General features: G+C 32.3%; 1 protein-coding gene across 1 annotated transcript; it reads right to left on the reverse strand.

Moving 5' to 3' along the window:
• Positions 1-2,703: 2,703 nt before the first annotated feature.
• LOC134692810 (putative ferric-chelate reductase 1 homolog) lies at positions 2,704-23,948 on the reverse strand. Its single transcript, XM_063553423.1, has 15 exons — positions 23,804-23,948; positions 20,631-20,761; positions 18,604-18,701; positions 17,856-17,982; positions 15,447-15,644; positions 13,716-13,811; positions 13,158-13,329; positions 12,087-12,200; positions 10,963-11,078; positions 9,613-9,699; positions 8,076-8,156; positions 6,091-6,190; positions 5,175-5,324; positions 4,877-4,971; positions 2,704-3,934 (listed from the first exon to the last, which is right to left on the reverse strand). Exons 1-15 carry the CDS (start codon positions 23,946-23,948, stop codon positions 3,842-3,844), a joined length of 1,803 nt encoding a protein of 600 aa, XP_063409493.1. The 3' UTR covers positions 2,704-3,841.
• Between the last annotated feature and the right edge of the window lie 3,177 nt (positions 23,949-27,125).

Below are 27,125 nucleotides of genomic sequence, written 5' to 3' on the forward strand. Positions count from 1 at the left end.
GTCAAACTCACAGATCAAAAATTAACTGACAATGCCTGGCTAAAAATAAAAAGACACACAGAGTGACAGACAAAAAATAGTACAACAGACACAACATAGAAAACCAAAGACCAAGCAACACAAATCCCAGCGAAAAACTGGTGATCTCAAATTATGTAAAAAAAAGTCCTATATTTGCTCAATGCTACACTTATAAGATGATAATACAAAGGGGATGTTATAAAATCGGAAATGTTTTAGCTGACCAACAGCCTTCTTCAGTGTCAATGTCTATCAAATGATTTACAGTACTAGGTGTTTATGTTTAAAAATAGCTCAGTAGTACAGGTCTGAAAGCTACCCAGCTCTTTAATTGTCCCAATTTTTTGACAAACATAACCAATATTCATGAACCTGTTGTTCAGTGATTGTTGTTTGTTGTTTGTTGATGGTTTATGAGTGTTTCTGGTTTTTGTTTTTTTTAAGATTCGACCATTGGTATTCGTGTAACTGTTTGAACTGTTTTACATCAGTCATGTTGGGGTCCTTTTAAGCTTACTGTTAAGTGTGAGACGGCTCCTTGTCGAAGGTTGTACTTATAATCCTGGTACCTTTGAAAACTATTAAATTTACACCACTGGGTCGATGCCACTGCTGGTGGACGTTTCGTCCCCGTTGGTATCGACAGCCCAGTAGTCAACATTTCGGTGTTGACATGAATATTAATAATGTGGTAATTTTTATAAATTTCCTGTTTACAAAACTTTGAATTTTACGAAAAACTAAGGATTTTCTTATCCCAGGCATAGATAACCTTAGCCTTATTTGGCACAACTTTTTGGACTTTTGGATCATCAATGCTCTTCAACTTTGTACTTGTTTGGCTATATACATATTTTGATATGAGCGTCACTGATGAGTCTTACGTAGACTGAAAGTGACTTAAATGAAAAGTTATCTCATTGACACTCATACCACATCTTATTTCTTTGTAGATGAATCATAACAGTAAAACAGATGATTTGTTAGTTTGCTTGACTATCTATATACTAGTATATCGATAAGTTTTAAATTAAGTTTCGGAATCGTACATTATGTGATTTTTGTTTCAGTTTGGATACTCTTGTACATTTACACAGCTATATCTCGAAGCAGTAGCTGATCGGAGAGAAAAAAAATCGTCAACTTTAAGACAAGAATATTACCATTTAACTGAATAAGATTCTACTAACTAGAAGTTAGTAAGAGATGGCTAGCTCAAAAATTACATTAGACTGAAGCCAATTACAAGAAGATATTATGGCTACTTGCTGTGATGAGATGCAAGACATTTCCAGGTGAAAATTCTTATCAGCAATTGTTCTTAACCAAACAAATGAAGCGAAGGAATTTGAAGTCGTCAACAAAGCGTATGCGATGGCATCCAATGGTGTCTTACTATACGTCAAAAGACGTCTTCAGCATATGATGCTCTGGTGGACTATAACTTACTCTTCCAAAACCTTGTTAGACTATTACCAATACTCAAGAAGTGACATTGGATTTAACATGGTGTCATCAAAGACTTGAAAGATAATTAGACCGAATGTACACTTATCATTCATAAATTTGCGATTGTCGGAGAGACCGATAGTTCTACTAGAAGTTAAGATAAAATATGACGGAACATACCAAATACACTTTCAAGCGTTACTGATGAGTCTTTTGTAGACGAAACGCGCGTCTGGCGTATATACAAAATTAAGTCCTGGTATCTATGATGAGTTTATTTTCAAAGCTCTAAAGTCGATATACACTGACAATTCTATTCAACTTTATTTCAGGGATGAGTATTTTGTAAACAAAACGTGCGTCTGGCATTCACAACTTTCAAAAAGTATGTATACCGAGTTTATTGGCAATGCTTTTTGCAAAAAAATGGAAAGATGACAAAAACAAAACAATTCCACAACTGTTATACAAGTAAGATATTTAGTAGCTATAAAATCTAGTTTTAACTAACTCTTTTCTTCGGGAAATGCTTTAACACATTCAGTAATATGACCTTTGATTAACATTCGTTCCGTTATTTTATGTAGTAATGAGTTTCATTTTGTCAGGATTTATAGACTTCCTCTTTATTTAACTCATTTTGGTGTTCGGTAATATTTGTTTATACTTTTTGTTTTATATAAAACAGCAGATATAACATATAATGACAATTCTAATGCAATTTGGATGTAACAATTTTTTTCATTGGCTAAAAGTTGCCGTCAAATCCACAGTTGACCTGGCGTAACTAAGGAGGGACCCGCCATTTTGAATTGATGAATCAACAAATGTTCGATTACTACTATATAATAGAAAATAAAACAACACCTACCTAGAATTCGCCGTTTTAATTAAATTTTATCCGAATTTGAAGTGTACAGATAACGTAATACCGTCCAGTTTGTAAGTTTTCATTAGTATGACGTCACGTTTAGCCATGACGTCTTTGTGCCAAAATCATTCATGAAGTTTCGCGGATTTTTTTTATTTGACATATTTAGACATTTTTTTCAAGTTTTATCGTATTTTTCTCTTTTTGTAATGCATTCGAATCAAAATATTAGTACTGTAGTTGAAGAGCTGCCACCGTCAATTTTGATTTGACGGTTGCAAATCTCCGTTTTACTTTCTCGGCTACGCGTCGCCAGTAAAACTGCATTTGCGACCGTCAAATGTTCCACGGTGGCAACTCTTCAACTACAGTACTGTTATTCCTTAAATCAACTTCACAAAAAATACATGATGGTATTAAAGTATAGATTCTAGGCATGGTGTACCATCTAAATAATTATTTAAGGAATGACTGTACTATTTTTTTCTATCTATAAAGAAATAATTAATATCGAAATTGCTACTCAGATTATTCAGTGTTCACCACATATTTAATGTTATTTCGAATAGACAGAAAACATATTTCAGCATTCCTTATAACTTAATTTTAAATTCCATATTACGCCGGAGTAAATCATATAAAAACGTTGATGACGTCACGGCCACATAGACAAACTTATGTCTTTAAGCTGATAAACAAAACACTGTCAGACAATCAGAAGACGCGTACATCAAAAATTAAATTATAACGTGTTAACGTATTCCTTTGTTTGTTTTTGTATATTTTTACTCTTAATGTTTAGTCCATTTTTTGGCAATACCTCTTTGGCGTGGCTCGTTACTTATTCTCCCCATCATTGAGTTATTGTGCTATTGTCAATTTTTGTATTATTGTCTTACATTTTTTTGCTTATGTGCTTTGTCTATATGACATTTTGTATTTCTTTTTAGACATATTTTTTCGACAGTGATTAAGATTATAACACAACGTTGACTGCATTACCCCTATTTTTGACAGTATTACCCATTATGTGTGCTTCTTTTGTTCACACATTGTTGTGAATATGGAACCTTATGTGACTGTCATGCATGTGAGATGATTAGCTAGCCATAAAACAGATTAATTTACCATTTTCTAAATAAGGAAATGCTATTATGTGCTATTTCTGTTGAACTGAATTATGTCAACGAAGATATTTTGGATATAGTTGATTTTATTCTCCAATAATAACGTACACTTTAAAAATTGTCGAACACAAAATGCTGTGTACTGTTATACAAGGCACATATGATTAAATTAAGACGACAGTGGTTGACCGATGTTCAATTCTCAAAATTCGCATTTGGAAAAGGATAATACGAAAGCCATCCATTCGTATACAAAACAGTTCGTTGTCATACGATTATTTTCTTATCATCAATTAAATAAATTATTACAGCAATGTGTTTACACATATATGATTTCATATTCATATTCATCTTTAGAGAAAATATTTGAATATTAATACAAGGACACCAATATCAAAAGGGCTAAGGTGAACGACAAAGAACACACTACATGTAAAGCAAGTAGGGATTTTTTCAGCAAGGTAACCTGAAATAAAGTTGAGTTAAATTTGTTAAAATATGTTTTTCATAAATACTTCTTCTAATATATCAGTTTAAAGAAGAAACAATTACATGTCTTATACAACTAAGAATTGATAGACGCGGTTTATAAGTGTTGTATCTTTATAATTTTACATGCTACTATATTCCCACAATATTGAAAAAAAATAAACCCTTTCCAATATTTAAAGTCATATGAAACAAGACTCTTGTCATTATAAAATTATGGAAATTATTGTTTGTTTCCTCTTATATTTGAGTGTAAATTCACATTGCAACACGTGTCACGGTACTTTTCTATCCCAAATTCAGGTATTTAGTTTTGATGTTATATTTGTTATTCTCACCGGATTTGGTCTAATGCTTAGTTCGTTTCTGTGTTTGTTACATTTTAATGTTGTGTTTCTGTTGTGTCGTTGTTCTCTAATATTTGATGCGTTTCCCTCGGTTTTAGTTTTTGGCCCGAATTTGTTTTTTCTATCGATTTTTTAAGTTCCGAACAGCGGTATAGTACTTTTGCCTTTATTGAACCGATTTGTGCATATATTCTTAACTAAGTCCTTTATGTAGTTGTCTTCATCTTTTATGAATCTATAACGTATTATCGACAACTTTTATTCGGTGAATGATGATCACAAGCTTATCAACTTTCGTGTTTGATGCAGAAGTTTATCGGATCGTGACATTGCGGTGGCTAACGAGTGATATCGAAGTTGAGGTCACTGAATACGTCATAATATCGGAGAAGTAAAGTACGAGAAAAAAATATTCAATAGCAGTATATTTCTGAAGATTTTGATACGATAAAGGATTTTCTTTTACGAGAAAGTCCATGTAGATATTTTGAAGTTTTGTATGACTTTATGTTTTCTCATTACTATGTGATTTTAATTATTGCGTTGACTTTTTTATCTTTTTTATATAATACCTTGATAATTTTCTTTTCTTTATCATCCAACTTTGGTAGAGATACAATATATGAACTCCTTTGAGTCAGTGTCATTTCACCGGTTGCGTCTTCAGCTGCAAAAATCTATTACTTTGATTACATGTATATAAGCACGAAGTTAATTCTTGTTTTTGCCAATATTTGCATGAAATATTTGCAACTTAAACTTAAGCAACCAAGACTAAAAGATGAATATAAAATTTGTAATATTTCTGTAAACATTTTATCAATAAGATGAAGTTCTTAATATCTATCAAGATTGAATGAATGACTGTACCTTTATCTATTTGACTGTTGAATAGTTTGTCCACGACTTTCTGAGTAATCTCCATTATGACATAGTAAATAACAAAGCCAACAACAACCCATACTGTATACCTTGGTGCTGTTGACTTTTGTAATTCTACTCCAAAGATTATAGTTATAACTGTAAAAAGTAAAACGGACATAAATTTAGATTGTAGATCAAGGGAGACGAATCAAATTTATTGTCATCTGTAAGATATCTAACACATATAACCAACATAAATTAATTATAAGAAATCAATGTCTTAAGTTGACAATTTGTACTGTATATTATACTGTTTTATCATTCATTCATTTATTTTATCTGTCCTGAGTGTTCTTGTGTTTATTAATACTACTAGTATATTCCTTTTACGTAATGTTGTCATTTAAACAGAATTTTGAGCATTGCTATATAAGCGGGAGATTTCGTGAGCCATAAAACAAGGGTCAACCCACGTTTTTTTCTTCTTAAAATGCACTGTACCAAGTCAGTAAATATGACAGTTGTTATAAAGTTGTTATAAAAAAGTCCATATCTGTTTATGTAGCATTTGTTTTTGTTGCAAATCAATGTTGCTGTTGGCTTTTTATAGTTAATGTCTTTCCCTCGGTTTCGGATTGGGCCAAACCTAATCGATTTCTTTTACTATTGAACAGCGGTACATATTACTGCTGCCTTTTTGTTTTATATAATTACTTGTAATAATCTTTGTAAATTGAAATTAACATCTGTTTTCTTTTGGATGTTTTGGATATTTTCCTTTTAGAAGATGTGTGTTTTAAGATAGAATGAAGTATGGACCCTTGATCATTACTAGATGCCTCAAATGTATGTTTGTTTTTATTCACATATTCATTTTTTTATAATCTTATTTCTAATAAATAATGTAATACAAAAAACTTACTTGCTAGAATCTGGGCAACCATGCCGACTCCCCAATGAGCCCAGTTGAATATTGCGCGTTTTCTATCTGTTGGTCCAGGACGAAACAATGACATAATTGGCTGCAAAAGTAGAAAATAAGAGTTTATCATAATTAATAACGCAGTCCCACTAGGCCACCGTCGCACTACGATCTGTGATAAAAATGTAGTTTCACGATCGCAGTTAGGTCGTATCACGGCCTTGGGGAGTTCTTCAAGATCGTGATTAGCGTGGCAAACTTTAAGTGTGTTCAAAACAATCGTGGTACGGTCGTGGTGAAATCAGGTCGTAGTAGAAGCGTAGCTAGCGAGAGCGTACTTAGGTTGTGGTAAGATCGCAAAGGTCGCTGTACCATGGTAGCGATAACGTTGCGAATGCGTGATTCTATTCGAAAAGACTGCACAACGATCTCACAGCGACAGCATTACGACCTCACTACGACCCTCACGTTCTCACTGCGCCCCAGCTTCGCTTCCACAACGACTATACCACGATTACATCACGCTGTTCAAGCCCATAGTACGGTTCTAGCACGCACGCACTTGCCGCCCTCATCACGCTCTTCTTACGACCTGACTTCGTTCATACTACAACCATCATTCTCATTGTCATTTTCACATTAAATATATCAAAATCTGAAGGTTAAGTTTGTTTGTTTTTTATTTAATCTCTTGCCCTTTTTTTCTCTAACGGCGCCACAACAATGCTTGACACATCTGTGTCATCCCTGCTATCGTTTACTAACACATCGTCACATGAGTTTGTCGGACCAGCAATAGGTTGTGATTCAGGTTTGATTGGTCGGTCCGACTTCTCTGCTGGATCAGGATTCGTTAATACTATCAGAACTCCCTCAACATCTACCCCTACCACCACGACCAAGTGTTCTTGTAGAATTCGGTGGCATTACTGTGTTGTTTCCGAGAAATCTACGTATTAATCCGAAATAGAAGGAATGGAACAATATTGATACGGAAAACGATGTTGACGTTATTGCTAAGAACGTAGTAAGATCTCGGGATGAACGTAGTATAATCGTGATTCGAGAAAGTGCTATAATCGCAGTAGAAGCCTGTTAAGATCGTGTTGCAATCGGATAACTCGTGGTATGACCGTAGTCAGAACGTGATGAACGTAGTAGGATCATGATAATCGTAGAAAGAGCGTTGTGAGAGCGTGGTATAATCGTAGCGGGATGTTGTAGTAGCGTAATGAGAACTTAGTATCATCGTTAATACAGCGAAAATTAACATGTTCATGTCGCTCATACCGCTACCTCACCACGATCTGAATAAATTTAAGAACGCAGTGAGCGTGGTGAGATCGTGGTCTAGTGTGACTGGGTCTTAAAAGCACTCATGTACTCGAGAATGTGTTAAATTAAAACAAAAAAAAGTGTTTGATGAAATTGTGTATATGTGTTAACAATAGCTTAACAGTTACAGAACATAATATAGCAAACATATATGGCGATGTAATTAACAAAAGTAAAAGATAACAGGCCATAATCTTACCCTACGCCCTAATAGTATGAATTATACACTACGTACTTGATTTAAAATCATCGAACGGGTCATTCCCCTCCCGTAAACATACATCTATCGCGCTTACAAAGAGAAAACGGTCACAAATATGTCTTAAAATTTCCATCGATTTTAAATTCTTTTCATGATTCTGGAACAAACAATCAAAGCTTTGTACTACAAAGATCCTGCTAAACTTGAATACAATTGCTTGTATGTACAAAATAATTAAACATTTTTGCAATGCTTTATCACAGATTTGTTCTTTTATTGGTGCATGTATGAGGCAAATCTCGTGCTAAGTTATACGAAAAAATAACAAAAAACTTCAACCCTCAACTTCAAACCTCGACCATAACTTCAGTTTACCATACGGTCTGTTATTTCAGCTATTAAGCCGATTTAGACTTTTAAATCGAAGAAAATTGTTCTTTGTACCTACATTCAAAATGCACAATATAGTAACTATAATTCCTAAAACTGGATGTGCTGGAAGATATTCTTTTCCTGGTCTTGCATACACCTGAAAAAAATCAAACTATATTACCCAATCTTTATGACTTGCTGTTTTGCAGACGTGCAGAGACCTACACATTATTAATATATAACACAATTAAACGTTTTTGTCACCTAAATACATGTGAACTCAGATTTCACATAAGATACATATGGTAATGTAATCACTCTATGTCAGGTATCACCTTTCTTGCTTGCTCAAAGTTTCGCAGTCAGATTTGACAATTGAAATCAAGCTAGAAAGGTTTGCATCTTTGATGTTCCCTGTCAGACAATACGAATTTGTTACAATTTGGGAGTAATGCAACACATGGGTATGCCTGAATGGTTCCCTATATTTGGGTATTTAGACAACCGTTGACAGCAAATGTTAGGAAATGATGTTCCTCATGAAGGTAAGCCAAAGAAGGCGCGAAATAACGACAACAGTATTTATACCGCTGTTCGAAAGTCATAAGTCTACTATTTTTTATGTTGTTAAGCTACAGGACTGATAGAATCCTCACAAGCCAGGTCCGATCGTGCTAGTAAAGGTCGTTAAAAATACCCATAAGTAAGTTATGAAGGTACATTCAGAAAAACCCTTTGGATGAACGTACTAACAAATTCATACAGTGTTATTTTTATTTAAAGATCTAACCAAAAACTCAACCATTCGACATTGTTTGCAGTAGAAAACGATGTTAATAATCTGATATACCTTTAATTTGTGTGCATGTATTTTGTCTAAATTAATGAGAAACTATATGAATTATCTTTACAAATTTAAACTGGAGCAAAACATCAATTGATACAGTTCATATTGTATTGATTTTTTTATATCTTAGTGTAATCCCTATACTGCAATGACACAGTAGGAAAAGCGTGATTGAAATATCTCTATTAAATTGATTTGATCGTAACCCTGTTATGGAAATCAGCATGAAGTCATAGTCTAAACATAGATATATATGCAACTCTGTAAAAAAGAGCATTGGCATAAAACGGACACTGATGACATGGGATGAAAATCATGCTTAAAACAGGATTCTTTTCGGTAAAATGTGTGATAATTCTGCGCTTTAAAAAGGATCTTCTACTCTAGAAACTATACTTTGACAAAAAAAATATGATTGTTTACTTTTTCTTATTGTGATTTGGATGGGAGTAAACTCATCATAGATACTAGGATAACAATTTTATATTGAAGCCAGACGCACGTTTCGTCTACAAAAGACTCATCAGTGACGCTCGAATCAAAAAATGTTTGAAAGGCCAAATAAAGTACGAAGTTAAACAGCATTTAGGACCAACAATTCCTTAAAGTTTTGCCAAATACAGCTAACTAAAGGTAATCTATTCCTGGGGTAGAAAAGCCTTAGTTTTTCATAAATTGTTATCAGTGGTCTCATTGGCACTCATACCACATTAAAATGACTATTGATTAAAACTAATCATTAGTGTATTGGTGTTTGAATTATTACCTCGCTGTAACCTCCAACTTCCACAAATATAGTTATAAAGGCTATAACCGTCAATGTCATTGCTGTAACCATCAATGTCCTATGAATCTACAATAAATATGGGAATTAGAATATATTGTACTACAGAAAACATTTCGAAACCTCGCACATTTAAGGTAATAACATATTTGTTTGTTTGACCAATCCTTGTATTTCTTCTTTTTCTAAGTTGGAAGGTGTTCCGTTGAGAAATTTTCCGTTAAATATTTGAACGGCCATTATTTTATAGATATTTAAAAAATAAATTTAGAATTAAAAGTTAATTCACATTTTAAAATATATTAATCATTTCAGGTGTATTTGTGTCTTTTATCTGATTGATATCTTTATAATTTAGTTTAAACAATATTTTATTCAAATAAATTGAATTGGATTGGGCAACAGGCATAGCCTATGTAAGCCCTCTCCACATCTTTATAAGAGTATAAGCATTCATTCCACTTTATTTCATACGGATATTTTTTTTAATGAACTCATCATAGATACAAGGATTAAAATTTGTATTTACGCCAAACGCGCGATTCGTCTTCAAAAGACTCATCAGTGACGCTGGAATCTAAAAAAGTTAAAAAGGCCAAATAAAGTACGATGTTGAAGAGCGTTTAGGACCCAAATACAGCTAAGGAAATAAAGTATTTCAATAATTTCTGTACTCGAGTGACTCTTTTGCATTTATATGTGTGATAGGGATGTGTCACTGGAACCAGTAAATTTCCCCAGCTTCATGATGTGTGATAAGGTCGTGAATTTAAGATGAAATGTGTGACTAAGTTTCTGATTTAATCCTAACTATTTGAAACTAACAATATGTATATTTTTTCCATTTTCCTAATTTAACTTCACTCAGTATGTGAGTGAAAAAATGTAAGCGAAATTCTTTTTCAGTTTTCTGTTAGTTCAAAAAGATTAAACAAGATGGGGAAAATGAACCATACACATTATTGTTGGTTCATTTACTTCAGTGGTTACTCATATTTTTGTGAAAAGGGCTAAATTCATCAAATACATACAAAGTACAAAATACTTAAGTCAAACAGTACAGATCTGAGAGTATTCGCAGCGACTAAAAGCTAGCTAAAGCTCAAAGCAAATGACAACTATTCAAAAATCATGTATCTAAGATTAAAATATCAATCAGTGCACATCCAACATTCAAAGACTTTAACCAGAAAATTAAACATGATCTTTCTCAAAAGCCCACTGTACACGACAAAAAGCAATTAAGATTTATGATATATTCATACATATATATTATAATAGTTGATTTTGTTTTTGAAAGGTTTTATTTGTGGAAATATATACTATACGAACCTGAAACCATATTTTCTGATTAAACCATGACGATTTAGACCATACGGGTTTGTAATGTCTCGCAGCTATTATAGCTATTCCAGTACAAAATATCCAAGCAATGATCATCAGACATGCTAGAAAATCAGTAATGTATGTTATAACAAATAAAAACCCGCCTTTCAAGTCCAAAATAATTTACTAAGTGTTTTCTTGTTCAGGCATGCTGACACCTTACACTTTGTAATAAAGTTTAATATGAGTAAAAAAAAACATAGATTTATAACAAAAATTTAACTGTAAAAACATTATTAAAATCATTAAACAATCTTCTTTTTTCCATGTGTTGTTCGATCACCACTTTGCAAGTGGGATCTATTTTTTCTCACTGCTGATTCATTAAAAATATATCATCAACTTTAGAATACTGTCCTGAGGAAATTGCCCTTATCTTTTTCGCTCTCTTCTGTATATGCAGTTTATGTTTCGTTTGTGGAGTCCTGGTTTACTGTTGTGATTTCATGAGAGGTGTTCGTTGTTATTCTGTGGTTTGCATATTGAAATGTATAATATATTGTTTATGTATGTATTTCTCTGTCTTTTAAAAGTGCTCTTGCGTCTACATGTATTGTATTCCTGTCGTTATATATCATATCAGCAGTATTTTTAACATTGTCATATAACCGGGAGGTTTGGCTAGCCATTAAACCAGGTTCGACTCACCATTATTCTTAAAATGTCTTTTACCAATTTAGGAATATGACAGTTGTTATCAAATATTCTGTTTCTATTGATGTTGGCGTTTATTTTTGTTGTAACTGCATGTTAGTGTTGTTCTGTTGTTTTCCTCTGATAGTTAATTTGTTTCCCTCAGTTTTAGTTTCTAAACCGGAATATTTTTCACTAATTGAACATCGGTATACTGTCGCCTCTTCAACTTCGTACTTTATTTGGCCCTATAAACATTTTTTTATTCGAGCGTCACTGATGAGTCTTTTGAAAACAAAACGCGCGTCTGGCGTAAATATTAAATTGTGATCCTGGTATCTATGATGAGTTTATTTATATTCATGAAATCATACTATAGCTATAAATTATGTGCACATAGATATGCATTTACTGTTAGTATATAGTTTTTGCATTACCGTGAACTTTTACTAGTGGATGTTTAGCAGTGTCACCAATAACGGCAAAGGATTGAAAATCTACCTTTCCAGGCGTTACAACTGGGTTTTCAATATGTATGGATACACGACTACCTGAAAATGAAATACAAGAGTTTTAAGGGATACCATTGAAATTTTGTCTGGATTGTGAATTGAATAGTTGCACACTATCTTTCAACTTTCAGCAGACTGTGTTCAAATCATTTTTTCCTACACATTATCACTTTACATTTTGGAAAAAAAACTCTTTGAAGATTACGCATTAGATTTCACCAATGTTTTGCATATAAAGTTTGCATTGTTATTTGAAAGAAATACATGTTTGAATTATTCGTAAGAGAAGTAGAATAAGAGAGCAAACTGGAGACTAACAGGTTTCAACATATATAACCTTTAAGAATGCCCAGGACCGATAACAAATATTGTTTGTATTTTAAGAAACAATACAGGAATATTCGTATGATCACTCAATCCTATACTTGAAAATTTTATAAAATTAGGAAATTTTGAGGAGGTCGATTTCGAAATATTCTGTCCTACCATGAATCATCGCTCATACAAATATGGTGTTGAGAAGTCAAGTTTTGCTTAATACAATTGTAATTACATATATCATCCTAATTCAGACTTGATAAAATTATTCGAAGCTTTCAATACACATCTTATTTTGGATCCTTAATTGTTTATTGTTTCATAGAATGCATTCAATAGATAAAGGAAGATGTTGTGTGAATGACAATGAGACAACTCTTCATCCAAATAACAATTTATAAAAGTAAATCATTATATGTGTATGTTATAATAAATAAAAACCTGCCTTTCAAGTCCAAAATATTTACTTAATGTTTTTTTGTTCAGGTATGCTGACACCTTACTCTTTGAAATAAAGTTCAATATAAGTAAAACACAGATTTATAACAATATGTAACTGTCAAAACATTAATAAAATCATTAAACAATCTTCATATACAGAAGAGAGCGTAAAAAAGATTAGGACAATTTATTGCCACATTTAGTACAAAAACATTCAAAAGAATTTTAATCATTTACCTGATGAAGCTGGTCCCGTGCCATACATAACATTAAAGTCGTTGTCTAAATCCACAAACAAAGACCTAGAAGTTTGCCTTTTTTGTCTTGTTAATCGTTTGTTCTTTCTAAAACTACATCTGAAAATTCCATCTTGAACCGTAACTATATAATTCGATAATCCCTCCACAGGCTACAAAATAATTCATCATAATGAATTTGAGAATATTGATCACATACAAAATAGTTATCACAGGTACCAGGATTATAATTGAGTACGCCAGACGTGCGTTTCGTCTACATAAAACTCATCAGTGACGCTCACATCAAAATATTTATAAGTACAAAGTTGAAGAGCATTGATGATCCAAAATTCTAAAAAAAAAGTGGTGCCAAATACGTAAGGTAATCTATGACTTGTACGATCAGATATTCGTCTGAACGAAAAATATTTTAAACAGCGTTAAATTTGAAAGTAAAACTAAGTTTGAAAACAAATGTGCAATGCAAAAAAAATAAATTAATGGATACAAATGTTATTTCCTCTCTTTAAAAGAATTTTAAATTTAAGATAATTACATTAGCAACTGGAACATTCCCTTTGCCATCGTTAAAGCTCCTCAGGACACTCGTATTATTTCCAAAAAGTATGCAGGTAATTACTTCATCGTCACCCTGTAGAAAGAAGATTGTTATTATTATCTTGCAAGAAAAAATTGTTACACTTTGTTAGTTCTTCGACAAAGCTAAACCATTTGTTTTACCCTTTATCCGTCCTGTATTTTCATTCCTTCCAGAATATACAGTGTAACGATATCGCCTCGTCTTAATTATAGGTTTTGGGTTGGGACTAGCTCAAGCAATAAAAACACGTCTTACGTTGACTACATTACCCATAACTTTTTTTTTATTTTTGACTAAAACAAGAATGAAATTAATTGTTTTTGTGTTTCTTTATAATAGATTCAGCCGCATGGTTTCACAGCACTACACAAAATATTGTGTTTTTCTCCAAAATTGCTACTTTCTCCGCTGTTACCATGGTAACAAACCAATATAAATATCGATTGGCATTATTTTTCAGACTAGTCTAAAAGGATCTACACATCAGCCAACTTTAAGAAAGATTGGTGACTATGCGTGCCGAAAAAGTTTACGTGGTTACAGAGAATGAGTATTAATAAAAGAGAGAACGTAAAACAAAAAGGCATTTCCGGACATCACTTGTACAATTCCGTAATACATATAAAACTGAATTATACATATATATATATATCTAAATATATAACAACAGAGCTGATTATTTTCATGAGAATCTTTCTAAATTTAGGTGTTCGTTTGAATTTGCGGGATGTTCAAACTCGTGACCTCTGTCAACCTATAGTTTCCCCTCCTAACATGGATTATGTTTTATGAACTATGCCATAATATTTGTCCCCATTGTAACAAATATTTTATAACCTTTATTCCATAGGAAGAAATACTGTAATAATGTTCTGGTGAAATTAATATTACAAAATATGTTTTCCACATACATTTCGTATGGGTTTTTTAAGGAATTTCTATTTTGTGACACATATGCTTTTAGAGCACGGACGTTAAAATCGATGCAGCACCTCTTTGGTGCCTAGTGTAAATCTAAATTGCTAGCCTTACCAAATAAACCCTCACTTTCCAGTGGCATTCCCATTTTTTTTCACTTTTAATGTGGTGTTGTTTCAACACGCTTGAAATAGGTATAGTTTAATGTCAGTACTTAATGGTAGGTAGTATACTGACATAACCTGTTCGGGTAAATAGTTCCGTCATGTTTTGGTCTTTGTATAGAAACAGAGCACCCTGTTGTATTGTGTTTTATTCAAATAAATGTTCAGCACGCTTAGTGTCTTGTTTTGTTTTTCCTAAAATTTTGTTTAAAACAAAAACACAACTTTACATTTACACTATACGCTGCTATCTTTCTGCCGCTTACATTTATAGTCCAATGCAGATAATCTGAAAACGTGAAACAAAACCACAAATGAGGATGACTGATGTGCTAGTAGCTACATAGTAATGGACGCGAATTATCGATAGCTAATCATGTGCATTGTTTATATTCCTAATTTCAAGCAAAAGTAATGCTTACTTTCAAACATAAGTTATACTTACCTTCAAGTAAAAAAGATAGTACATTTTAGGAAAAAAAGAAAAATGAGCAATTGAATGTGTGGAGTTTAATCAAAGTATAAGCTTTATAATCAACTCATCTGATAGTCAATCCTAGATTTGTTTTGGCCTAATTGATACCGGTCTAGTTGTGTTTCATACCATTTTTAGATCACTCGAGAAGCCAATGGCAATCCATTTATTATTTGTGTCTTGTAGCTTTGCTGACAGTTCAAAGTCCACTGCATCACCATTATCTCTCCAGGTTACAATATAGTTACAAGAGTTACCAGTACAATCTATAAAACATCCCTTGGTAGCTCCACATTCAGAATCAGTAGGAAGGGAACCACTTTGTACCTTGAAAATAACCAAATGCTTTTGTTAAACATCCCTTGTTTTTCTTTTACTCTACTGATGATCACAGGAAGACAAATCGCCTTAGACGAAATCATAAAGCTGACTCCGATACGACCAGCCTTTGCTCTTACTCCTTAATACAGCACATACAATGTATGTACTTGGTAACAGAACATATATTTCAACCCTCTCCCTTTTTTCCACCGGCTGCATTTTTGTTTTTGTTTATCTTATTAACCGTCATGCAATATGTAACATATGTTGAATGATTTTCGCATATAAATCATTAATACCACCCAATATCGCAGATTAAGATGTTTTACACGTTTTATCCTCGTTTGAAAAGTGGGGTATTATCCTCATTTTCCTCCCTTACGCTACGGCCTGTAAAGGCTATATAGTCCTTGTATTTCACGTGATATCTGGGTTTTTGCAATTATTTATGCTCTTCATATTCCGAATATATTTTCATAATACAGTCTTCGCACTTCACCTTTATACTTGTTTGGCTTTCTAACTATTTTGATCTGAGCGTCTCTTTCTTATGTAGAGAAAATTCAGTGCTGATCATTTACTTTTAAAAGAGTTATGCCCCTTGGAGACATTAGTTATATCAAAAATGCATTGTTTATTTAAACTCTCATGTGTAAAATTCTTGCCAGAATTTTATGAAACTTACATCGGAGGTTTATATTAGCAATGTCTTGGACGAATTCAAAAATAAGTGCCCAAAAGAATTATGCCCCATGAAAATATAATTATATGGAGAACTGCATTATAAGGGCTCTCATATCATATGTACCATTCATACCCGAATTTATGGAATTTAAATCATAGGTTGATATCAGCAATGTTTATGACTGATTTACAAATTAACAACGATCCATTATTTATAAGTTATTGCGAGTTTTTTTATTTGGAAAATTGCCATATGGGCGCTCTAATGTGAACAACTCTAAGGTTTATATCAGCAATGAATTATGTCCCTTGTAAATATAAATTAAAATGGAATCCACATTGCATTGGCTCTGAAGCCTTCATTTCTGTAAACATATATAATATTTAAAAAGTTTTTAAACGAACAGAACGTGCTTTTGTTTAGTTATTGGCCTAGCTTGTACCTTAGATAGATACGATATGTGCAACCGGGAGGAAATTAGAACTCTGTTCTTTTTTCGTGTGTTCCTAACAAATATAAATATGACATAAGATAAGATAAAATTAGAATTTAATTAATCTAATCAATAACCCATAACAATAGTATGCAATCTGAAAGTGTGTGCAATGTAGGTGTTTTCAGGAATATTTGACGGCAGATGTATACCATAACTAAATATGTGATATAACAGACAGTACAGAAATTAATTGCATATGCATTAGAACCGAATAACAACTTATAAATTTTGACATACGCAAGCACTATTTGTGACAAATAATAACTACGATGTATATGATTAAAACGTGTGTGTGCTGACATACTAACTATAAACAAAGATACTGACCAGCTTGAATTTATATTCAGAGGTTTCTTAAGCGAAAAATCTGAATGTTTATTATTTTGTCATTGTTTGTCAATAAAAAAAAGACATAACACAACCATGTCTATCTTATCCAAACTGTGACAAAATCGCTGTTCTAAACACTTCTCGATATGACGACCTTACTACCCGTGTTTAAATGAGGCAAATTTGTTAAAATGATGGAGAAGTCAAATATGATAATATACGATTACATAAAAAGGTGTGCTAGCAAAAGTGTAGATTTTCACATTTGCATAGGGATGCCGTTCTTTAACGGATAACCATAGCGTACCTTTCTGTTGGACTTAATTACGAACGCAATTTCGAAATAAATTATGGGGATTGCTATTTGAATTCTTGCTATGTTATAAATTAACTCATCCTAGATACCAGGACTAAATACTATATAGTAACATGGCGATGGCTATTTTTGTATTGCTGCAATAATATAATATATATTTACATGGTGACGACCATTTTTGTATTGTTGCTAATGCTTAATTAGATATAGGAAGATGTGGTGTGAGTGCCAATGAGACAACTCTCCATCCAAATAACAATTTAAAAAGTAAACCATTATAGGTTAACGTACGGCCTTCAACAGGGAGCCTTGGCTCACACCGAACAACAAGCTATAAAGGGCCCCAAAATTACTAGTGTAAAACCATGCAAACGGGAAGTATATATTTACATTTGTTGTTGTTCCTATTGTAGTTGTTACATTTGTTGGTGGCAGCGGGGATACTGGTATTTCTGGAGTAACTACTTCTGTAGTAATTCCCATCCAGAAAGATGGCTCCGTTTCTACAACGGTTGCTCTGAAATATTTAAAAAAATAATTGTTTTATTCAGTTTAGAATTGAAAGAATAATTTGTTGATCTATTCTTATCTTTTAATTACGACAAATCTCAATTCAACTTTCTTTAGAGACAAAATAAAATGAAATATCATATTCTTTTAGTGGAGGAGTCAGATGCTAGTTGATACATTTGATAAATATAAAAAGTGCCTTCTTAAAAGTGTAGTCAGGTGATACCGTTTTGTTTACTTATATTAAGCCACACTTTTGTTCCTTTTCCGTGATTTTGATTCAAGATTTCAGTGTTCCTTTCTACTGCATTTGAACTTATATAAAATCTCCCTGTATCACGAACTTTTGTATATATTCAAAGTTTCTAACAACATTTTGTTTTATTTTCTTCATTCAATATCAAATAATAGATACTTAAAAATTGACATACAGCTTTTATATGAAAGATCATAACTGTAACCAGTTTTTGTTTAAAAATGTTTCGATGGAATGTTTCCCTTTGGAAGACAAAAATGTATTAAAATTGTACATTGATATTGCCTTTCAATGATAAATAAGTGGTTATAAATTTTCTTTAACATATTAAACTCTATAGGTACACAAACTTACGTTTAGCTTTTTACTTACATAAAAACAATAGGTTCAGTTGTATCAGCTATCGGTTCCCACTTAAACAGTTGAGAGGACTTAAGTTGACCATTTTGGTGAGTGACTGCCCCTGCACCCTATGAGAAAATGTGGGTACATACTTAGTGTCTATAAAAATGTAAATTAACGTTTCTTTCCCTTTAATTCAAAACAAGTTGAAACCAACAGGATTTGTTATGAAATGAAATAAGAACTATATATTGGTATACGATATTTTAAAACAGACTGAAGCAGTTTGACATTTCTGTTTTTCATTTACTTCAGTGTGATCACCTTAGATGTAATCAGTGTTCGTTTTCTACTATTCGACTAAATTTTAGGGCAAACTTCGAAGAAGAAAATTTGCGATACTTCGAAACTGAAAACTTTAGACCGAATCGATTCAACAATGTGTACATTGTATATGTATTCAAGTGTAAGTGGAGTGCATAAAAGAACTATATTTTTAAAGATTTAATGAATTTGCAATATAATGCGTTGCGTTTGCATTGGCACTCCGTATATGTATCACTGATATGTATATGTCGTGTACAAATTGCGATTGTGTACAGGTTATAACATGTACAAAAATGTTGTACATGTTATAACTTGTATAATGCAAAAATACAAGTTATAACATGTACAAAAGTACCTCATACATGTTATAACCTGTACAAAATATTGCTTAAAAATGGTTTTAACTTGTACAAAATTTAAGATAAATCTTAATGAAGTAAAATATACATTTAAATTCACCAATGCATAAAGAACGTATCTTTTTTTCCGTAGAGGACAATGATCACAAAGTTTCAGGAATATTTGTTTCATGACTTCTATTGGCAAAATGGGTTTTCATGTAATTGTATGTTTTATGCAGTCCATCATGGCTTAAATACGTGTGACACTATTTACTATAAGCTTGCATTTCCTAAATGACAATTACATTAAATACTAGTTCTAGTAACTAAATTCTTCCAAAAAATTTAAGAACAATGCATAATAATTTTGGGGAATATTCCTCCCTCTCGTTGTATAGCATACAAAGACTTAAACAATGTCTTATGCTTACTCTTAAAAGTAAGAGAGAGCTGAAATAGTTTTCATTGGACCACACTTCATTATCAATGTCTTTGGATTTCTCTTCAACATTTGGCCTTCAGCATATCACTTATGTAAATTTATAACTCATTTTGTTTTATAAACTATAAGATCATTGCATGAGGCGAATGTCATTTTGATGTTTTAAATATATATCCTCTACTTTGAAAACATGTTTTTGTGGCACTTGGATGTTGTCTGCTCCATGGGCGGGTTGTTATCTTTTAGACACATACCCCATTTGCATTCCCAATTTTATTTGTGGACATCTATCCTGGCTATCTTCTTATGTCTTTTAGTGTCAACTTGAATGAAAGTATTTTACTATTGTCTTTAAAGTGGACACTCACAATTATAATTCATCAAATAAAGATATGATCATAGATAGACATAACAGGATCATAAGACATGTTCTAAGATATATCATAAGATATGTCCTAAGATATATCTTATGACAGGTCTTAGTAATGCTTCGTAATACCGACCCCTGGCCATTAACTATATCAAAAAAGGACAAAACACACTAACATAAAGGAATAATAAAAAAGTTATGAAAATATCATTGAGGTTAATAACGTCTGTTACGATAATAGAAACATATCCTTATTTTTCGATTTTTTACAAGTTAAAACCATTTTTAAGCAATATTTTGTACATACATATATGAGGTACTTTTGTACATGTTATAACTTGTATTTTTGCATTATACAAGTTATAACATGTACAATATTTTTGTACACGTTATAACCTGTACAAAATCGCAACTTGTACACGACATATACATGGTATATCTCTCATAATCATTATTAAATATCATGTAACATTTTTTTCTTTGTATACTTACAATATTGTGGTTTTTTTTTATATATGATTCAGTTAACTTGGATACCTTCGATATACTTGATAGTGTACAATTATATTATATCTACCGAAGTTCCACAGTTTAAGGTGATGCCATTAGCAGCGTCCGTAAAACGTCCCATGACTAATTTTCTGGTTGCATTGTCTTTAGCTGCTATAATATATCCTTTCAATGTTGTCTCAGATGACTGAAGTGTAACTAGAAGAAGAAAAAGACAAGTCTATTCTGACAAAAAGTAAAGATACTCATGTTGAATTTATTAGTAGGTATAAAAAAGCGTTATTTTTGTTATAAATGGCAGTTGTTACCTCATAGTTCGCTTCTGTATGTCTTACGTTGTCTTTTTTGTTTTTGTTGCACTTAAGTGTTTCTGTTGTTTTGTTGTTTTCCTTTTATAGTTCATGTGGTTCTCTTGGTTTTAGTTTGTTTCCCGGATTTTTCTTCTCTCAATCGATTTATGACTTTCGAAGAGCGGTATACTACTGTTCCCTTTATTTATTTGTCGGAGAATTTTGAAATAAAATGAATCTACAAGCAACTGTTGACTTGATTGTGTGTTTTTGTAAAGGCAAGAAGTATTCATAGAGATCTGGAATTTGAAATATAGGTGTCCCTTTTTTCATTAATTTATAAGAATTCACCTTTTGTTTAACACAACCAAATTATTACTTATTATTCAATATTGGCGGAAGATAGTCTTGAAATATCATTATGATTTTTGAAAGGGGATGTACATCAACATCTGGAACATTTTACTGACAACACTTTTAAAGGAAAATCTGAAACAAGTAGCAGTCTCAATCTAATTAAAAAAAGTTCTCTGATTTCGTTATACTGATATATGTACGAGCAGGCGAGTTAAAAGTTTCCATCAAGTTGTAGCAGTTTTAGAAAGGGGTGACTGTTAAAAGATTTACAGACATAAGGACATTATTTTCACGATAGAAAAAGCATGTAAATGTAAAGCACTGCTGTTTCTGGTATTTTCTGAATGTACAGAAAAAATCTGACAGGGTTTCAACGTCAGATCAATGCATAAATGGCATTATTTCATATGCAGAGAAATACTGCAATCTGATTGGTTAATTACCCCGGTGTAAATAACTCACACCCTTGTTCACTCAGGGATAAATTAAATTTTGTCAAAATTTTTAAAAAAATTCAAAAGAAAAAAGATTTTTTTTTTCTTCCGGAACACTCAAATGAACACAAAACAATTCTGTTTTTTTTTCAAAAATAAAAAAAAAGTATTTGACAATGCGCAGCAACATCGACGTTGAAAAACTGTTATGCTTGAAATTTTTCATTTCCATTTTTCAATTTTACATCCTGGTTTCAAAATTTGTAAAGAAATTGTTCATAAGAAAAAAAAATCGTTATCGTGTTGTAATCAGGGGTGTACAAAATTTTGCACCGTTGTTGGAAATTCATAGACCCATTTGGCTGCGCCTCAGGTGTGTTAATTTTCAACAACGGTGTAAATTTCTGAACACCCCTGATTACATGAAGATAAACCAAAATTTCAATAAAAAAAAGTATTGGCAAGTACAACAGACAACACAACCCACCAACAAATGACTATTTCTAGAGCAAAGACGTACTAAGAAAGATAAGCAACATCGAAAAAAGACATAATTGTACACAGTATATACAGACATGCAATGTAGGTATATTGGCACAATCGGATTTTAGATTTCCAACAAATTTAAAGGAGTTGGGGATGAACATTCAAAAAATATTTCAATGCATAGGGAGAAAAAACTGTCAAAAAATTTTCGAAATTGAAAACGTGAGGCTTTAGATATATGTTTTGTATTGCCTGCCATATAAAGGTATGCTATACTATTAATTAAGTTAGCTTAGATTTTTATTAGTTAAAGAAAAGAAATACACGATTGACAATTAATTTACTGTTGTTTCAGAAAAATATTATGTCGAACTAATATTTATGGGGCAACTTTATACTAGTTGTGAGGAATTGTTGTCATTTGAAGGATGAAAAAGTGAAAAAGGGAGTGTTTTTGCGGAGGTAAAATCAAAGTAACTTGCAGTATATAGTAATATGTCGCAATCATCCCACGACATAAAACAGAAATATTAAAATCAATAATGGATTATTATACAGTTGTGGTGCGAGGTAAATGTGCTTTAAAGGAAGAAAATCAATACTTTGTTTAACCACTTCTAGATCTCCATACTTTGTAGAAATGCCAATTTAACAAAAAAAATAGTTTCGAGAGTATGGTACCTATCCATTTTACGAGTTATAAACGTATATCAATATTGCTCGAGTTAACGACAGAAAGGTAAAATTTTATTGCGTTGTTGTGTGAAGCGAACTGAAGTATAGTTTGTCTAAAGTTTATCTTCTGCTTGACACAATAAAATTTGAAACACTTTCACAGTTGAGCCCTTCCGTATTGCTTAATGTGGTTAAACCCATTCATCATGGACGCTCAAACTTAAACAGTTGAAATATAGGCATATACGAATACATAGAAACTTTAAAGGCAACATTAACAATAGGGACATAAAACTAATAGCCAAATTCATCTTTGCCTTGAGGAGTTTGCACATTAGTTTCTTGGTGATTTCCTAATTCCATCAACTGAAAATAACGGGTCGGCAATTTAGAACACACATGGTACCAATATCATCTCTCTGTCAAACATTAATGATAAGCTGTCACTGAAAATCATTTTTGTTATGCTTATTTCAGAAAATACAGAAATCTCGGATAAGCTTATGAATATATAATATACAAATTGCTAAATGAAATAAAGTTTATTGCAACATGGTTACAAAGGTTTGAAAATACTACCATTGAAGAAACATTTGAAGAAACATCAACAGATAGACAGTACAACCAGCACATACTAATCGTAAAATTATAATACAAAGAGCTGTTTTGTTCTACACTTCAATTGTAAATATGTATGAAAGACAAATATTGAGTAGAGAAATATTTTTATTTCAAAACAGTCAGCATCCATGCCAGTTTAAGAAGTATTTCAAATTAAGACGTATATAAGATAAATAAACTTACATCACTCATGATTATTAAAATCACCAACTTAAGTCATGTATGAAAAAAAACAAAAACACAACAACATAATAATGAAAATAATACTAAAACAGGCTTAACATCACGAGGAAGGCTTTAACCAAAAAAAGTTTAGAAAGAGTTATGACAATATAACCCTGAATCTTCTTCAAGAGAATTAAACATAGAAAACTTACTATTGATGACATCTCCTAGTTTGTAAGTGTTGGTACTAGCTGTCAGGCTATATGGTGGTAACGAAGCTTGTGGTGATACACCATGTGACGGTAGCATATCTCCACACCTCGCAACTGGAGCACCAAATGAATATCCTTCTACCATTCGGAAAACAAAAGATGGAAATAAGAACACAATTAACTGCATCGTATTTTTTTTGGATAAACGTTCAAACTTAAACGGTCTTCAAAATCTTTTATTCTCTTAAACTGATTTGAAATATGGTGAAACAATATTAAAGCACAGAGATCATTGCTAACTAACGTTTGCAAAGTAATATTTACAGCAGGGTTGTATGTTTAAATATACTGATCCATCATTTATTAGGGTTTGTTTTGTCGAAACAGATATAAATCATTTGTAAATATCTGACCTTCAAATCATTATCAGGGGAACATTGTGTCAAGCATAATTTAGGAGTAAATATATTTCAACACCGCTGTTACAGATTTAAAGGGCAAGGTTTCAAATTATAAAAAAAACTCAGTTCAACTCGAACGTATACATGTACTGTTACAATCGAGGAACCTTGACAAGGATTTTCTTTGTCATATCTTTATTTCGTTTTATTTCATTTGGACTGGAAAATTTGAATAAAAAGATATCTGGTGTTAAACTCATCACAGCTATCATGATTCAAATGTCGTACATTAACAAGCGTTTAGTCTACAAAAGACTTACAAATGACAATAGTTAGAACCTTGACCATATTCAGAACTTGAAAAGACTAAAAGTTTGACATACTGTACAGACAAGTGTTTATTGTTGAAGTATATGTTAATCATTATGGTGATGAGGAAGAAGAGGAACAGGATATTTGATTGTTCGTAGTTTTTTATTGTTTGTTCTTGTGTTGTGTCGTTGCATCATTTTCTCATGTTAGTGGAGGGTTAACGCCTTCAAACATTATAAACGCTGCCACATTATGTATGTGCGTATCGCAAGTCGAGGCCTGTAATTCAGAAGTTGTTGTTGTTCTGTACATGAACGAGATCGTAAGTTTTCTCTTTTTGATTTTTTTGCATTTTCATTGGGGTCCTTTAATAGCTGGCTATGCGATATTGGTTTTGCTAATTGTTAACGGCCGTAAATTGACCTGAATTCTATGTCATTTCGTCGCTGTTGGAGAGTTGTCTCATTGTCAATTATTCCACAACTTCTTATATATTCCTTTTATATGTAAACTCTATTGTGTACCACACTGACACGCTGATGTAAAAGGTATCGACAATAAGGGCAACACCAGTATCTAGCAGAAAACTAGACTGTATCATGAACTCCATCATAACTAGGGATAATCTCAGGTGTGCCGGAATAATAAACAGGAAATAGGAACATAATTTTTTATGTTAAATTTATATAAACGAGTAAAGTATAGATCGCCAGAATCTACAATGTCAACAACAATTTAAAAAACAATAAAAGAAAAACTTTAAAAGCGCGTAACAGAAGAGTCAAAATTCAAATCATTTTTATTTTAATAAGTCATGCACCTTTTTTCACCTCAAATTAAATTTTCTTTCTGGGCCGTAGTTCGAGATTAACATTCTCATTGGAAATATTTGTCCACTTTAATATGCATTATATATCTTATTAAATGCAATAAATCAATGAACAATTGTATATTCAATTCAACAATATATTCATATTGCCATTCAATAGGAAATGACTGCTGTAAAACTTTTAAACAAATATTTCAAAGATTTTACGATGGTTCCAAAGATTTATCACAATTTAAACTTAAGACCATTGTAGATGTATTATTTATCAATACATAAGGTCATAAATTTCTACAAATGATAACGTCCTCTCTAAATTGTCCTTGATTGTACCATTTACCTTTTGATTACAAGTCTATTTATACATTATATCAACCCTATTCCATACTCACTGGGGTAAAGCTGATGACCGTAACTGCATTCACGGTCATCCCAAGATGTCGGACGAAAAATTAGGTCAGTATTTGTATTGTCTGTTAAGGTGTTTCTACCTCATTTTTTTACAAAGTATACATTGGTACGATGTAAATTGATAAAAGATTCACATGGAAGTCACAAATCTCTACCGAGGAACGTGTATAGAACGGGAAATTGGATTTGAAAAATTCGCTAAGATGACCGTAAATCATCTTTAAAATATTTTCAAGATGACCGTAACATATAATAAGGATGACCGTAATTGGTAAAATGATGACCGTAATTTCGAAAGGATGACCGTAATTTATAAAGGATGACCGTACCTTTCATAGTATAACCGTCATTTCTAAGAAATATCCGTATTTGTATTAACTTTTTTGTATCAAATAATTAATCGTGTTGGTGTAAGACGTATTTATAAGACAACATTATCCTAAAGGTAGACAAATAAAAGACGTGCTTCAAATACATGGTTCGTCATTTGTAGCATCCAACTACAAGCCAACGGATTTTTTGCATGAACCTCGGGTTCATGCTTATATATTGGTGAGTTTTGGATGTGTCTATGGGCCACTCGATATCTCTCGGCCGGAAGTCAGAATAAAATTCTCGGAACGTCTCGAAAGTTTTCGGTCATTTATACAGGTCTTAACAGGTTGTTATCTACGTCTTTGATATGGTCCCTTGATGACCCATGACGACGCAATTATATTTGTTTTAAAACGACCATTGTACACTGTTTGTATCTGGGTCAATTATAACGTGGTACTGTATGTTGTCTCGATAACATGTGAATAGACCACTTTCGAATTCATCCGTCACCGGAAAAAACTCGTCAATTATACGCGCCTTTATCATCGTCATTTGTGCGTTTAGGGGCGTCGTCACTTCCTTCCAATGTTGAGCGAGTGGTTGGAAAACTATAATTCTATATTGTACGAATTATTCGGCAAATTGAATTCTCAAAATTGACAATCAACACTGCTGTCATTAGGGAAATGTCAGTAAGTACCTACAGAACAACCATTATTTCTAGTTTATCCTGCACAAAGACGATCACTAAGACGCTTGATGAACGTAAATAGTGCAGGGATACAGGCGAGCCCCTCTATCTGGTAAATGACGTCATAAAGGCGTGTATAATTGACGAGTTTTTACCGGTGACGGATGAACTCGAAAGTGGTCTATTAATTATGTTTGAAGATTTAACCACGGGATACTGAGTGTGTATTTCATAGACTTACGGGAGAGAAGAATCTGGTTAACATATTGATATTTGATCGAAAAACAAAAAGATGATCTTCTTATCAATAGTATTCAATTCAATCGGAATCAAAGAAATATATGCAAAATATATACTGTATTT

This window comes from Mytilus trossulus, chromosome 1 (genome assembly GCF_036588685.1).
Source record: "Mytilus trossulus isolate FHL-02 chromosome 1, PNRI_Mtr1.1.1.hap1, whole genome shotgun sequence".
In the NCBI taxonomy this organism is placed as follows: Eukaryota; Metazoa; Mollusca; class Bivalvia; order Mytilida; family Mytilidae; genus Mytilus; species Mytilus trossulus.